We start from the raw sequence: 15,552 nt of genomic DNA, 5'->3' as shown, positions 1-15,552 counted from the left end.
ACCCACAGAACAGGGCCTGGGACTTTCCAGGTGGCCACGGGACAGACCCTGCCTAATCTTGTCCCCCAACCTTGGTGCTCAGGTCAGGGGCCACCAAGGTCAACAGGCCTGGACCCGAATTCCAAATCATTCCTTGAGTTAGACAAGAACCAGCCTTATAGTTTAGATTCTTGTTCTTCCGGCCCGAACCCTTGGCTTGGGCCTGGAAGGAAAATCTCTTGATCGAGAGGACAGAGCTGCTGGGAGCACAGTTCCCAGCACAGCCCAGGCTCTGGAGTCCTGAGTTGCAGGGGAGAGGCCTGGAGCCTTTGGCACAGGGAAACCTCCCTTTCTCTGAAAAGGAGCAAGATATAAAGGCAGCTGTGTTGTTTTTGAAAGGAAACGTCCTGCAGAGAGAGATGCCTGAGCACCAGTACGAGTCGTGGCTGACACTGGTACTAAGTGTGCCCAGTGTAGACACTGACCTGTGAGCATGGAAAAGTGTTGCCAGCTCAAAAATGCCAGCCTGGCCAGGCACAGCAGCTCATGCCTGTAAATCCTAGCACTTTGAGAGGCTGAGGCAGGAGAATTGGTTGAGGTCAGGGGTCAAGACCAGCCTGAGCAAGAGCGAGACCCCATCTCTGCAAAAAATAAAAAAATTAGCCAGGTGTGGTGGTGCACGCCTATAGCTCCAGCTACTCGGGAGGCTGAGACAGGAGGATCACTTGAGCCCAGGAGTTTGAGGTTGCCTGTGAGCTAGGCTGACGCCACGGCACTCACTCTAGCCAGGGTGACAGAGTGAGACCCTGTCTCAAAAAAAAAAGAACGCCAGCCTGCCAGCTCTGTAAGCAGGGAGTTTTGTCTCCTTTGCTCACTGATGAGTTCCCAGCACCTAGCACAGAGCTTGGCACACAGGAAGCGCCCAAGCAGGCCTTGTATGTGTGTAGAAGACACAGGTGAGCACACAGTACACTTGCACAGGCTTCCTTTCTCCCTCCTAGAAGGCACTTAAGGTTTGGCTCGGTTCGAAGTAGCAGGAGAAAGCTTGGGCACACCCCAAACACAATCCACTGTTTGCAGCTGAGAGTCTAGTAAGGTGGCCCTAGCCATACAGATCTACCTTTCTTTCTCCCTCCTCTTCCTCTGCCTCCTCCAGCCCTGGTCCATCAGGGACCACCTGGTCAGCCTCCCAGAGGTGGGATCGGGATGGGGCTGAAAGGATCCGGTCCTCCCGCAGCCAGGGATGGAGCAGGATGCCTGTGGCTGTGAGCCGCTCAGCCGGCTCCCGTCGAAGGAGGCAGCGGACCAGGCAGCGGGCAGCAGCTGAGAGGCCCTCAGGCAGGGCAAAGGCCCCTCGGCGGATCTTGCCAAAGAGCAAGGCAGGCTCTGAGTCCTGGAAGGGGTAGTGGCCGGCCAGCATGGTGAAGAGCGCCACGCCCAGGCTCCAGACATCAGCCGCCTTGCCCGAGTAGGATGCCCGCGAGCTGAGGATCTCGGGTCCCACGTAGGCCGGGCAGGCGTGCTTGTCCCATAGGGAGTCGTCCTGCCCGGTCAGCACACAGGCGTCCTCCAGGTTCTCCAGCACCAGCTTCGTCCTGGGGCAGGGGAGAGATGGAGGGTCAAGTCCTATCTGGAACCCCCATGCCACTGCCCCATATTGTCACCATAATGACACCCACTTCCCGAGTGGCTGCTGGCATTTGACAGACGTGAGCCAGTCCTGCGAGGCTGGGTGACTGATCCTGTTTGACAGATGGGGAAGCCCAGGCTGAGAGAGCATAAGTCATTCCTTAAGGTCACAGAGCAATTAAATGTAAACTAACACTCTGAAAGGAACACATTTCCCAACAGTCCCTTGGGGAGGGGACTGAGGGACCTGAGAGGGTTGAGCCTCTCTTAAACCAGGCTGGGTGTGGTGGCTCACACCTGTAATCCCAGCACTTTGGGACTTTAAAAAAAAAAAAAAAGGCTCTCTTAAACCAGATGCAAACTTAGTGCCCAGGCAGGTAACAAAATGAGAGAAACAGGAAGTGTGTCAGACATATATATCAGCACAAGCCTTGCCTAAAAAGGTCACGACTAACATCAATGCAGTGTAGTATTTATTTATTTTATTTTTTTGAGATAGGGTCTTGCTCTGTTGCCCAGGCTGGAGTGCAGTGGTGTGATCATATTTCACTGCAACCTCAAACTCCTGGGCTGAAGTGATCCTCCTGCCTCAGCCTCCTGAGTTGCTGGGACTACAGGCGTGCATCATCATGCCTGCCTGATTTTTTTATTTTTTGTAGAGATGGGGTCTTGCTATTGCCCAGGCTGGTCTAGAACTCTTGACCTCAAGTGATCCTACTGCCTGGACCTCCCAAAGTGCTAGGATTACAGGTGTGAGCCACTGTGCCTGGCACAGTCTAGTATTTATTGAGTATCCACTGCATTCCTGGCCCTGGGCTAAGCTCGTTCCCTGGCTCATCTCATTCCATCCTGGCCACCACCTGAAAAGAAGACACCATTTTCCAGCTCTAGGGCATCAGGCTGGTTGGGAACACTGGCTCTCGCCCACCCAGAGCCAGTGGTGTGAACCACTCACGTAGTTCCCAAGGTGGCCTCATGTTCCCATTTTTTCTCTGAGAAGCCAGAGATCATATTTTAATGAAAAAGACCCAGTTTTTAAAATGTTGGCAACCAAATTCAATTAAAAACACAAACAAGCAGGTATTTGGGGCAAAAAAAGGTGTGTGTAGTCTGCCATTTGCAACTTTTATTTTAAACAACTCCCATGGAGTGCTCTAGATGGCTTTAATAGTATGAATAATAATCCTATTACTACCGTGATTAATCTTCTTCCTTATGGCACCACTGTCTGGGTGCCTAATGGCATTTCACAAATGCTGACTAATCCTGTGAATCACACGACTGCATGTGTGTGTATGTGTGTCTGAGACAACACTATTGGCCCATTTTACAGATGGAGAAACAAAGGCTCAGGCAGATGGAGCCATTGCTCAAGGCCAAAATGCAGGTAAGAAGCAGAACTAGGATTTCAACCTAGGTCTGTCTGACTCAGTCCCTCTTCTACCACCAATTCTCAATCTATTGCCTTGAGAAGAGAAGTAAGCACTTTTCAATCCTCCAGGAGGTCTGGGGTAATTGTATCCACTCTAAGCTTAAAATTTGTTTGAAGTTATGTACTAGCTTAAAAATCATTATAACTTTTACACTCTCCTTCTTACTAAAAGGCATGTTTGTTTTAATATAAAATGTAGAAGGAAATAGAACAATCAGCCTTAAGCAAACACGACAGTAGTAACTGCTGGAGGCAAAGTGGATGGCTGTTAAAATTTGTGGGTGAAAGTTGAGAAAAACACAGGACATTAATATGCATAACTTCAAAGTACTCCCCCAGGGTATTTATTAATTAAAAGGGTAAGTTAGGAACTTTACAGTGGGGAGACCTGGCAGGCACTACCTTAACCAAGTGATCACAACAATGACCTGTCAACTCATGTATCTCCCACCACGATGTGCTGGGAAAGGCCTGTCACTTCTGCGGTGTTCTTGCCGAAAACAAGTGACTGCAATCTAACCGTGGGGAAACATCAATCCAATCCGAATTGAGGGACATACAGAGTAACTGGCCAGTACTCTTCAAAAGTCTCAAGGTCATGAACGACAGGGAAAGACTGTGGAACTGTCTCAAATTGGAGGAAACCAAGGCAACATAACAACTAAATGGAGCAAAGGGACATTTGTGGGAAACTAGGGAAGTCTGAATAAATCCTTGGTTTAGTCAATACACCAGGGTTAATTTCTTAGTTTTGATAATTATACTATGGCTATGTTAGGTGTTAGTACTAGTGGAAAGTGGGTGAAGGATGCATAGGAACTCTTTGAACTATTTTTGCAACTTTCCTGAAAGTCTGAAATTATTTCAAAAGAAAAAGTTAAAAAAAAATGCAATGGGGTCACACCCCTTCCTCCACATAAAAGTCTTGAGATGAAACCGATGCTCCCAGCGGTTGTTCCTGGCTGCTGGGTGCCCTCTCTGACACTTGGTGCAGGCCCCCAGGAGTCTAGGGAAGGGACAGGAGGCGGGTCCCTCTGCCTCTCCCCAGGAGAGTTACCTATTTGTCTTCTTTTCTTAGCATCTCAACCTAGAGAAGGAAGGCTACCTTTTAAGCAAAAAGTGCTAATTTTCAGTTTCACAGAAAAGGTTTCCATGTGGGGAACCTCAGGCCCTGTTTGGCTGTGGTCTTGGGATCCTGGAACCATCTTAATCCAGCCCTTTTCCCTACCAATGGGGAAACTGAGGCTCGAAGAAACTGGGTCACCTAGAGTCAGCTGGTAAGCCCAGGTGGGCCCCTGTCTCTCAAGCTCAGAGTGAATTAGCACCCAGGCTCTGGAGTCAGATCTGGGTTCAAATCCTGACCTCTACCATTTATTTAGCTGTGGGATCTTGGGCAAGTTACTTGACCTCTCTGAGCCTCAGTTTCCTTATCTGTCATATGGAGAAAATAATAGTATGTACCTCATATTTGTGAGGATCCAGGACAAGCCTGATCCTGCAGCGATGCCCCTGGCCACTGTCAGCTACTGTGATTGTTATGGCTCGACCTCGAGGGGCTTCCAACAGGACTGAGTCAACTTTCCGGAGGGAACTAGAGGGTGTGCGCTGGTTAGGCCAGGCTTGTCTACTTCTTGCCTAGTTACTTTGCCTTCCTGGGTCTCCACCATGGCCCAACACTTGGGCGTGTCTGTGGGTGGGGTCTCTGAGGCCACACTCACCTCCCAGAGTCGGTGAAGACAAAGCGACGCAGCTTGAGGTCGCGCAAGACTAGGCCGTGCTGGTGACAGTGCGCCACTGCGGCGGCCATCTGGCGGAAGAGCGCGGCGGCCTCAGGCTCGGGCACGCGGCGGCGGCTGCGCACCAGGCTGTGCATGTCCCCGTGGGTCCGAACGAAAAAGGTGTAGAGGAGCTGGGGGCCCGCCAGCACGTCGGTGGGCCGGGCCACGTGCTCGTGGCGGGGCAGCCGCGCGTAGGGCTCCAGCACCGCCAGGGCCTGGCGGGCCGGGTACACCTGTGGGTGGAGCATGGTGTGAGCACGGGGACCCCCGGGGAGCTTGGGCTAGCCTCGCAAGCCCTGACGACAGCCCTTTAAGTAGTGTGACCTGCCCCTGTTTACAGTTAAGGAAGCCGAGAGGCCACACAGCCAGCAAGCACGCAGCTGGGATTGAACCTATGCACTCCATCATCTGTGCTCTCAACTGCCCTATGACCTTGAATGGTAGATAATGGAAATAACAGGTCACACAAACTGAAAAGTAACCCTCAAAGCGGAGGAAATCCAGAAGAGCAGATAATGCAGAAGTCACCTTAGGCACATGATGTTCACGGCTACATTCACTAGTCTCCGCTGTCCACCCCGCTTTCAGTCACTGCGCAAGCAGGCCGGGAGCCCACCCGAGCCAGCCACCAGCGTCTAACTGGACTGGCAGCCCTGGGCCCTGCTCTCCTGGTGCCCACTGGGAGACAGTGTAACAAGCCAATAAATTAAATATTTACAAATTCTGATATGCCTTGCAAAGGAACCAAGAAAGATACTGGAATGGAGAGTATTTTGGAAGGAGGCACCTGTTTTAGAAAGTGCGGCCCAGAAGTGACCGCTTTGTGGGTGGAGAGGCCCAGACAGTGCAAAGGCCCTGAGGCAAGAGAGAGCTTGACCTGTTCTGCAGACCCAGCCAAAGATCAGTGTGGCTGCAATGGTGTGAGGCAGAGAAGAGGGACATGCCGTGAGGGTGACGAGGTTGTTGGGAAACATGCTGGGGGTTAGTGGGCATTCCAGTGAAACTCACCCTAGCCCTGAAGGTGGGTCCCACTTTACTGATGGTAAGACTGAGGTTCAGAAAAGGGAAGCCATATAGCCAATTGGTGGCAGAGCCAGTATGCTCGCTTTGGTTTGTCTGACTTTAAGCCCATTGCATGTTATATTAACTATGCCACACAGAAAAAAAAAAACAAAAAAACCATGTACATATTTAATCTGTGAGAAAAATTTAAAGCATATAACTTTAAAATACCAGTTGAGGTGACATGGAGGAAATAACCCAAAACAGAAACTACTTTTTTTCTTGTATTTTAGTGAGGGCGGGCCCATTCCTGCCTCTGCACTTGCACTTACTGTACCTGGTGGTGCCTGGACGCTCCTCCCCTAGACCTGCGGGCTGGCCCCTTCCATCCATGAAGTCGCTGCTCACAGGTCACCTCCCTAGCTAAAATCACCTGCACCAGTGCCGTCCCTGTCCCCTGATGTCTCTGTTTCCAGCTTTATTTGTCCTCCATATCACTTATGATCACATGGCACGTGTTTTCCTTATTCACTTGTGTTTACTGGTCTTCCCCAGGAGAAATCAGCGTGATGAGAGCAGAGCTGTGTTTTTAGCCACAACACCGAGCACCGCATGTACTGGTGCGCGATGAAGCTTTGTTGAATTAATGAATAAGGTGATACTATACAAAGATAGGATACTGCTCTTTCTACACGCTGATCAGAAAAGCCAAGGGTAGACTGGAAGTGACAGTTCAGCCCCCGCAATTCACACTGGCACGGGACGAGCCCATCCCAGTGGATTTCCCTAACTGTTTCTGGTGAATGAGTCCCTGTGACAACACGGCGCTTCTGCCTTGAGCCTGCTTGGCTCATTCCTCTTGGCATGGGCTCCCCTCCACAGTGGGAATGGAAAAAAACCTGTGATGCTGCAGGAAGGGGACCCAGAGTTCAGGGTGCCAAGGAGCACCTGGGTTAGAGGACTGGGGACCAGCATCAGGCAGCCCAGAGCCCAGGTGAAGCTGGCGGCTGGACCTTGTGTGGCTGTCTCCCCCTGCCTGCCTACACTGTACCCCTTCAGCAGGCGCTGGAGCCAGCTGCTGCTGCTCCCAGTAGGAGGCTTAAGTCCCTCTACCTGTCTGTGCATTCCCGAGGGACTCAGGCCACCTTCTGCTCCTCCCTCGTGTACCTAGGTCTCCCCGTCTTCCTTACACCTGCCTACCAGGGCAGCCTGCCCTGCTTGTGTCTGAAACATTTATTCTAACATGGAACATAGGACTCTCTAGGCTCAGCTTGCCAGCTCTGACACCTCCTGGCTCTGTGACAAGGTAAGTAACCACCCCTCTCTGAGCCTTGGTGTCCTCTATCTGTAGAATGGGCACAATAATTTTAACTATCTCATTGGTTGTGTGAGGATTAAAAGAAACTGTGCACACTAAGCAATCAGCATAGTACCTGGTGCACAGTAAATACCTATTGTTAGACTTTGTATTCTCATCTCTGTCCTTTTGGGGACTGTGACCTGCCAATGTCCTGCATGGCCAGACCCTCGGGGGCCTTGGTCCTGCCCATTTCCTGATTTCTGCCAGGAATGCTCAGACTTCTCTACCCCTTGCCTCTACCCTAGGATCCAGGCCTGATGCTATGTGACTTCATGCATGGCCCTTCCCCTCTCTTGACCTCAGTCTTCCTTTTTGTAAAATGGCCGCAGGTTAGGCTCCATCACCTCTGGGTCCCAGGAGTTCTGATGTCCACCACATCTCATCTTTCTCTCATGCAAACATGCAGACATCTACAGTGGCTCCCGACGGCCCAGCAGAAGCTCCTTCCTAGTGCTTTCGTGCCCAGCTGCTGCCAGCTCTCACCTCCTGCCCCTTTCTGCACACTCTCTCCCTCTGGCCATAGTGAAGTCTTTTTCATTCTCTGAAGCGCCACGCGCTCACTCCTCTAGGCCTTTGCACAGCTGTTCCCCCTGTCTGCAACTCCCTTCTTCCACTTCTACCTGGCTAACTCCTACTCAGCCTCTTCTGACACCCCTGCGAATACATTAGAGGCATCCTCAGTGCTCACAAGGTCCCTACGCACCACCCCCACAGCATTTATGACAGGATAGGGCCTCAGCTGTGAACTCCCCCAGGGCTGGGACACATCTGGTTCACCTCTCTGCTCTCAGCCTAGCCAGGGACCCACTGGGTGCTTCCCCAGTAAACACAGGAATAAATGAAGACAAGGACCCCCCTCCCCAGCGCCCTGGCAATCTCCTGGAGCTAAGAGCCTTTCGAGGCCTCCTGTGATGCTGGGGGAGAGAGGCCCGTGGGCACGTACCTTGCAGGCGTACTCAGTGCCGGTGGGGCAGTGCAGGGCCCGGTAGACCCGCCCGCCCTCCTCGGGCTCCAGGAGGACATAGGGCCCAAGCCGGGAGGCAGTGGCCACAGCAGGTGCACGATCTGGAGCAGGGGGTGGGCTCAGGGGCAGGAGGCAGGGGGGTGGCCTGGGCTGGGGCACACTTCGTTTCCGGATGGGACACTCAGTGTCTAAGTCGTCATCCAACTCCAACCGCTTCTTCCTGGAGGGGGCGTCTGCAGGAGCAGCCAGAGGGGTGGCTTGCATCTAGAAAGAAGGCGAGGAAGGCACTAAGGGGGGCTGTTTGGTGGCCACTCTTTTCCCCTGCTGGTGGGAGGGTACATGGCACACCCTTTATGGAGGGTGATTTGGCAGTGTGTGTTAAAATGACAAAAGCACACACCCTTGACTGGTGTCCCACTTCTCAGAATTTATTCTCCAGTTAAACTGCTCACAAAAAGATTAAATATGTGAAAGGCTGATCATCAGAGCCTTGTGTCTTATAGCAAAAGACGGGACTATCCCTAATGTCTGGCAGTAGAAGGCTAATCAAACATCATGGTACAGCCGTGCAGTGGAATAGTATCAGGCTCTGAAGAAGGACCAGGAAGCTCTCCATATACTGAGGTGGACTGATCTCCCAGAGGTACCAAGAGAAAAAAGCCAAACACAGAATTATGTGTACACAATGCTCTGTGTTAAAGAAGAATATATGAATATAAATATATTATACTGTGTATGTATAGGCTTGTGTATGTATAGATTCTCTCTAGAAGGACACACAAGGTTAAAAGGAAACCTGTACTTTTATACTTTTTGAATTTTGAACCATGTAAATATATTTCCTAATCAGAAATTTACATTTAAAGAAATAAATACCTGTTTGAAAACACAGCTTGTTCCTAAATATCACAGTAAAGAAAATCAACCCATCTCATACTGTGTGGATCTAGTACATTCACAGATACGAGAGGGATGCGATCTTGCTCATTCACTTAGCACCCACGGGGCAGCTACTCTGAGCCTGGCCCCGGCAGGTGCCGGGGAAGAGAAATGAGTTAGCGTTCTTGCCCTCAGCATCTCCCAGGCCATTTGGAGAGCCAATGAGTCATCATAAAATTATGTCCAGTGTGGTCAGTCCTAGAAACATGGGACTCTGGGAACCCGAAGGGCCTCTCTCCCAGGCTGGTGGGTCAAGAGAGGACTTTTTGGAAGAGGTGGTCCCTATATCAAGACCTGAAGGACAGTCAGAGTTAGCCAGGTGATGTGGAGAGTCACATTCTGGTTCAATGGTCCTCAAACTTGGGCAGGCATTGGAATCACCTGGAAGCCTTGTTACCCCACACATTGCTGGGCCCTACTCCCAGAGTGGCCGACCCAAAGTCTGGAGTCAGGCCCGAGAATTTGCATTTATAAGGTCCTAGGGAAGGTTGATGCTGCTGTCTAGTAACTACTGTTCTAGGCAGAAGGAGGAGACAAAACAACGTGCTCCATGTGCCCCCAAGAACATGTTGGGGAATGAATGTATCTGCAGACAAATGTGAAAAGTTTCAAAAAATATAAGGCTGGTGAGGTCACTGGAGGCCCTATTGTGAAGGGCTCTGCAAGCACCATGTGGCAGAGATAGCTAGCGGTCCCCCAGTCTCAGATCTCCTCTTCTTACCTGGAATTAGAATATGAGGTTTTTGGCTGAGCACAAGGACACCCAGAATAAATGGTGCAATCTTCATGGAGTGCATTTTGACAATATCAAATTGAAAAACATGCATGAGCTTTGATTCAGCAATTAATCCCATTGCCAGGAATTTATCCCATGGCGCAAGTGCATGTGTGTGTGTGTGTGTGTGTGTGTTGTGTAATGATGCAAGTACAAGGTTATTCCTGCAGCCTTTGTGATAGAAATAATCAAATGGCTATTGTTAGAGGACTGGTTAAATAAATTATACTTCATCCACACAATGGAACAATTTATAGCCATTTAAAAGGCTGAGGACACTCTTTATGTACTAATTGGAAAGATCTCCAGAGTGAACTGTTAAATGAAAAGAAAAAAGTAAAGTGGAGAGATGGAATTGGTGGCTGGTGGGTGGGAGGGAGAGAGACTTTGCATCTGTGGAGTGTGGTAGTGCAGGCATCTATTATCTATGGAAGTGGGGAGGGAGAATGATGAATGAATGAGGTATGTCCTGAGTGTACATACGTTCTAGAATAGATACATTGTCAAGCAAACAAAGCAAGCTGCTGAATGATATACACAAGTGATCCTATTTATGTGAAAAACCTCACCAGCTATAAAATAATATAGCTCCATATCTGTATGTGCAAGGAAAAGGCCTGGAACGGCCCAGACTACACTGGCCACAGTAGCTCCTGGCCTCTTGGAGGGGAAAGGATCTGGCAGAGGCAGGGGAACTTACAGTATCAATACCTTAAGATAAAGATTCTGCGCTCATTCATTGCTTGAGTATTTCAAAACAGAGTGTATTTCTTTTTTCCAAATGTGAATTTTATCTACTGTCACCTCGTGGCCCAAGAGCTTCTGGAATCACAGGGCCCACATGCAGAGTCAGTCCACAAGACAGCTCACTTGCACATCAGGTGAGAAGTGGGGCAGGGCTAGAGGCTCTCTCAAAGGCCCCAAGATTCATTCACTCAGCGTGACAGAGAAACCACCACCCTTGAGGCTGCGTGACTGCGTGTGGGGTGGGTGGAGGAGAGGGCAATGGCATGTCAGGGTGGGAAGGTTCTCTCCAGGACCCACCTGCCCACCCAGTAGGGCTCCATTCCAAGGAGGCCCAGGTGTGAGGGAGCCAGGGGGAGACAGACTTGAGCCTTAAGACCTTTCCAAGAGTCCAAGGCAGGTTTAGTCAGGAAACATCAGAGTCAGTTTTCAAACTGAGACCCACTTCTCTAATAGTGCTGATCCCAAATGCAAGGACTGCCCTGGGAGGAAAGGAGCCCCCACGTTGAGTGAAAGGTCGTAGTCCTGGCTTAAGCAATTAGGGGTGGCTACAGGCAGATATTCCTGGGTTCTAATCCTGGCTCAGAGCCTTCCTGGCTGGGTAGTCCTGAGCAAGTTCCTCAGTCTTTCAGAGGCTTCGTTCCCATAAAGTGGGAACAGGATGCAGAGCTCACAGTATTTTTGTGACGATGAAATGAAAACACAAAGCATGTAGAGCTTAGTGTGGGCCAGTTGCAGAGTCGGTGTCGGGAAATGGTCACTACTATTGCTGCATTACTGTTATGATGCATAGCTGAAGATGCCTAAGTGCCATTGTGAGGAGTCTCATAAATCTCCCCAGGGAGGGCACTCCTTACCTATCAAGACTGTTCCAAGTCATCATCCAAGATAATACCCGGCAAATGCTGTGTGCCTTGCATAGCAACAGACTCTGGCCGGGGCCACACCAGTACTCCTCCAGGCTGCCTAACCCCTAACCATCCTCAGAGCTTGGCGGGCCTGGGATAAGCCGCACAGGACACAGCGGGTAATTGCGTCTACAAAAGAGCAAAGGACTTTGTAGGCCACACTGCAGGACTAAAACCTGCCCGGCAGAATGGAGGGAGGCAGCCAGGAGTTATCTACCCTTGCTGTTCTCTGCCACAGCTGGGATCCAGGGGAAGGAGGGGAGATTACACCAGACACACACACACACACACACACACAGGGCAGAAAGGAAAGGTCTACACACACCTCTCAAAAACACACTTTGTCCAAGCCAGCCAGCCAGAGGCACACACACCCAGAGAAGACACATCATTAAGTGATCATTAAGTGACACACACCTCGCCTCCACGAGCAAGCCAGCGCTCGCCTGCGCACGCACGCACACACACACACACACACACACACAGCGACACCAACAAGGCCACACGCACGTTCCAAAGCCCCGCCGGATGCCTGGCCAGAGGGCAGCCGGCGACCTCGCCTCGCCTGGCCCCGCCTTCCGCAGCCAGGCCCCTCCCGTGGGAGCGGAAGCTGCGGGCGGAGAGTGTCTGGGGTCAGAAGGATCAGCGGAAATTGAGGGGCGGCCCCGGGACGGGCGGGGGTGAGGCAAAGGGAAGGAGGTTGGGCCCTAGAGCAAAGAGACCGACCTGGGCTCTCGCTTCCCCCGCCCCTCCAGTCTGCAGGTACAGCACACACCGTCCCCAGGCACAAAGTACACACGCGCACGGTACAGCCCGCAAAGCCGGGGCCACACGGGCGGTGCACACCTGTGGGCCCCGCATCCCGCGCGCTGCGTCCTCGCTCCCGCTCACTCTGCGCCGCACCCCGCGCTCCGTCTGCGGCCCGCTCCCAGGCACCCCAACCTGGTCCTGGCGGTGTCCCCCGCAGTCAGCCCCCGCCCAGGTGCCCAGCCCTACGCACGGCTCTCACCATCCACAGAGACACAGACACCCAAGACCCACCCCCACAAATACACAGTCCTCCAGTGCCCCCCAAGAGTCCCTCACACACAAACCTCCCCTCGCCTAACCACACAAGTCCCCTGCCCCACACTCACACAAAACAGACAACGGCACACCCTCCTCTCCAGGTGACAGCCGGACACCTCAGTCCCCGGCTCCTTCAGCCCCGCAGGTGCGCAGCCTCACCCCAGCCCAACTCAGCCACACTCGGGGGACCCTACGCCCTGCGGGGACGCGCCACCCGAGACCCAGGAGGACATTCGGCCCAAGGCGCCCCCCGGACGGCGGGTATGTTAAAAGTTGTGAGTGTGTAACACGCCGACTCTCAGAGGCCCCCGGCGCCCCCGCTACCCCAGCCGCCCCCTCCAACCCGCCAGTCTCCGGGCAGGTCCCCTCTCCGGCCCTCCGCCGGGTACCTTGCCCTGGTGTCCCTCGTGGGCCCTGGAGCTGCCGGTGCTCAGAGCCTCCGGGGCACCCGCAGGTGGACCGGGGTCCGCTCCGCTGCGGCAGAGCTCGGGATCCGACCCAGCTCCGGCCCCGGCCCGGGTCCCCAGCCGCAGACGCGTGCGGAGCCGGCACCGCTTCCGCTGCGAGTGTCTGGAAGGCGCCGGGCGCCGGTCGGGCTCCCGGCCGGGTGATGTAAACATAAGCTAATCAGCCGCCGCCTGATGTCCTCACGCCGGGGATTGCACCATCCCCAGCGCCCCGCCTCTCCGGGACCCCGCCCGAGCGCGCTGGGCGCGGGCCTCTCCCATCCGCCCGCCCGCCGGCCCCCGGCACCCTCCCTCGCCGCCCCGCTAGGGGTGCCGGGTCCCGACCCCTACCCGTCCCGCCCGGCGCCCGGAGTTCAAGTGCAGACACTAGCCACGGACTCCTTCTATTACCTGGGAAAAAACCATTTCGCTCCCTGAGCCTCAGTCCCCTATCTCTGAAATGGGAAGAAAGTTCTTCCCTCTCAGGATGGTGCTGAAGAGAAAAGAGCAAACGGTGACTGTTTCCTCGTGTTTCCGCGTTTATAAAGCGCGTTCCCACCGTTGCTTTTCTTAAACCTTAAGGAGAGCTGAGCAGGCGGTAAGCTCCGTTCTCCCCGTTCTGCTGAGAGCCAGGCTAAGCCCAGGAGTTTGGAGGAGGCTGCAGACTTCAGAGGTGACTCTGGGCTCAGAGAACCAGGGTGGTGTCCTGAGGACACCTGAGGTCGGCTGAGCTTCGCAGCAGTCATTGGAACAGGCAGTGCCGCCTAGTGGTTACGAACAAGCCCCATGGAGCCATCCTGCCTACGTGCGCCCACCACCTCTGCTCCACCCTCTGTGCTACCCCAAGAAAGCTACTTAAAATCCTGCCTTAGTTTCCTTTTCCATAAAATGGGCTCATAATAGTACTCCATAAGGTTGTTGTGAGAATTAAATAACTTAGTAACGTAACATGCTTAGAACGGTGTGTGGCACATCTTAGGTGCTTAATAAATACAGTGAAAACAATGAAGACTTTGGGATGGAAAGGGGCCTATCACAGGACTTGCAGCCCAGGCCTGCGAGGCCCTGGTGCGGCTTGCTGTTGAGTGAAACATCCTGGGGAGGCCCCCGGGGTCCAGCTCCTTCCTTGGAAATCCTTTTTAACCTGAACTCATCAGTGTCAAAAAAATAACTCCTCTAGGCAGAGGCTGGATGGGAGGCAGGCGAGTCTTCTTTGTTTCTATGGTTCCTGAGCCCCAGGGACCAGCCTACCTGTGTCTCAGAGCCTTGGGGCACACCAGGGGATTCTGGGATCTCATTTAACCCCGGCAAGTCCCCGGCTGGGGAGGGATGAACAAACTCATTTTCTACACTAGGACACCGAGACAGGTCGGGTTGGGGGTGGGAATCTTCCACAGCTGTGAGGTGCAAGGAAAGGCGACATGGTTGTTTCCTGAGCAACTGTCTGAAGCCAGCGCTGTGCGGCTTTGCTCACACATTCCTAAGTTTGTTTTGTGCTGTGTCAGCCCCTGATCTAAAGGCTGGGGAGTCAGCAGTGACCAGAATGACCCATGCCTGCCCTCACAGATCTTCTAAATCAGTAGAGAGACAGACCATTATCAAGAAAATAAAATCAAAACCAAGATCATTTTAAATAGATTGTGTTATGTATTTTCTTGAAGAAAATAGAATAGATTTGTTCTATCATGACTGAGGGTGGCTATTTTCAGTAGGGCTCCTCAGAAAGGTGATGTCTAAACTAAGATCTTAAGGAAGGGAAGAGGTGAGGGGTGCAAAGATGTGAGAGGGAGGTAATGAAAACAATATGTGCAAAGGCCCTGAGGCAGGAATGTGAATCATTTAAGGAACCATGAGATGGTACAGTCCACGGGATTCTATAGGCAAGAAGAGTCAAGGTCAGGGACTTACCCAAGCCCACTCACCTTGTTGTATAAGGCAGATTTGAGATTTGAGCCTGGGACAGCTGACTCCAGTGCCTATGCTGTCCTGGGACATGTCACAATCTTTGCAACCCAGCAGCCCCCACGTGGACTTGTGGGTATAGTCACAGGAATGGCCCCCAAATTTGGGGACCTTGTCACATTTTCAGTTGTCAAATCCCAATTCTTGGCTGAGCGCGGTGGCTCACGCCTGTAATTCTAGCACTTTGGGAGGCCAAGGCAGGAGGATCGCTCAAGGTCGGGAGTTCAAGACCAGCCCGAGCAAGAGCAAGACCCCTGTCTCTACTTAAAAAAAAAAAAAAAAGAAAAGAAAAGAAAGAAAGAAATTAGCTGGACAACTAAAAAATATAAATAGAAAAAAAATTAGCCAGACATGGTGGCGCATGCCTGTAGTCCCAGCTACTTGGGAGGCTGAGGCAGGAGGATCGCTTGAGCCCAGGAGTTTGATGTTGCTGTGAACTAGGCTGATGCCACGGCACTCTAGCCTGGGCAACAGAGCGAAATTCTGTCTCCAAAAAAAAAAAAAAAAATCCCAATTCTTTAGGCCAGGACTTTCCGATAGAAACATAATGTGAGCCATGTATGTAA

General features: G+C 52.2%; 1 protein-coding gene across 1 annotated transcript; it reads right to left on the bottom strand.

Annotated features, from left to right (window-relative positions):
• Nucleotides 1-798: 798 nt before the first annotated feature.
• Nucleotides 799-13,177, bottom strand: TRIB3 (tribbles pseudokinase 3). Its single transcript, XM_069495681.1, has 4 exons — nt 12,968-13,177; nt 8,124-8,408; nt 4,759-5,051; nt 799-1,574 (listed from the first exon to the last, which is right to left on the bottom strand). Exons 2-4 carry the CDS (start codon nt 8,406-8,408, stop codon nt 1,082-1,084), a joined length of 1,071 nt encoding a protein of 356 aa, XP_069351782.1. The 5' UTR covers nt 12,968-13,177; the 3' UTR covers nt 799-1,081.
• Between the last annotated feature and the right edge of the window lie 2,375 nt (nt 13,178-15,552).

The sequence above is a fragment of the Eulemur rufifrons genome, chromosome 20 (assembly GCF_041146395.1).
Source record: "Eulemur rufifrons isolate Redbay chromosome 20, OSU_ERuf_1, whole genome shotgun sequence".
Taxonomy (NCBI): domain Eukaryota; kingdom Metazoa; phylum Chordata; class Mammalia; order Primates; family Lemuridae; genus Eulemur; species Eulemur rufifrons.
Note: the sequence above shows the minus strand (reverse complement) of the source record. Positions and strands in the feature narration are given on the sequence as shown.

What these genes read in the sequence shown, in the direction of transcription:
- TRIB3 (XM_069495681.1), bottom strand. Translation starts at nt 8,408, where the DNA reads ATGCAAGCCACCCCTCTGGCTGCTCCTGCAGACGCCCCCTCCAGGAAG. An exon ending in GCACTGAGTACGCCTGCAAG is followed by an intron (nt 5,052 to 8,123) that starts GTACGTGCCCAC and finishes CTCCACCCACAG; the next exon opens with GTGTACCCGGCCCGCCAGGC. An exon ending in GTCTTCACCGACTCTGGGAG is followed by an intron (nt 1,575 to 4,758) that starts GTGAGTGTGGCC and finishes CCCCTGCCCCAG; the next exon opens with GACGAAGCTGGTGCTGGAGA.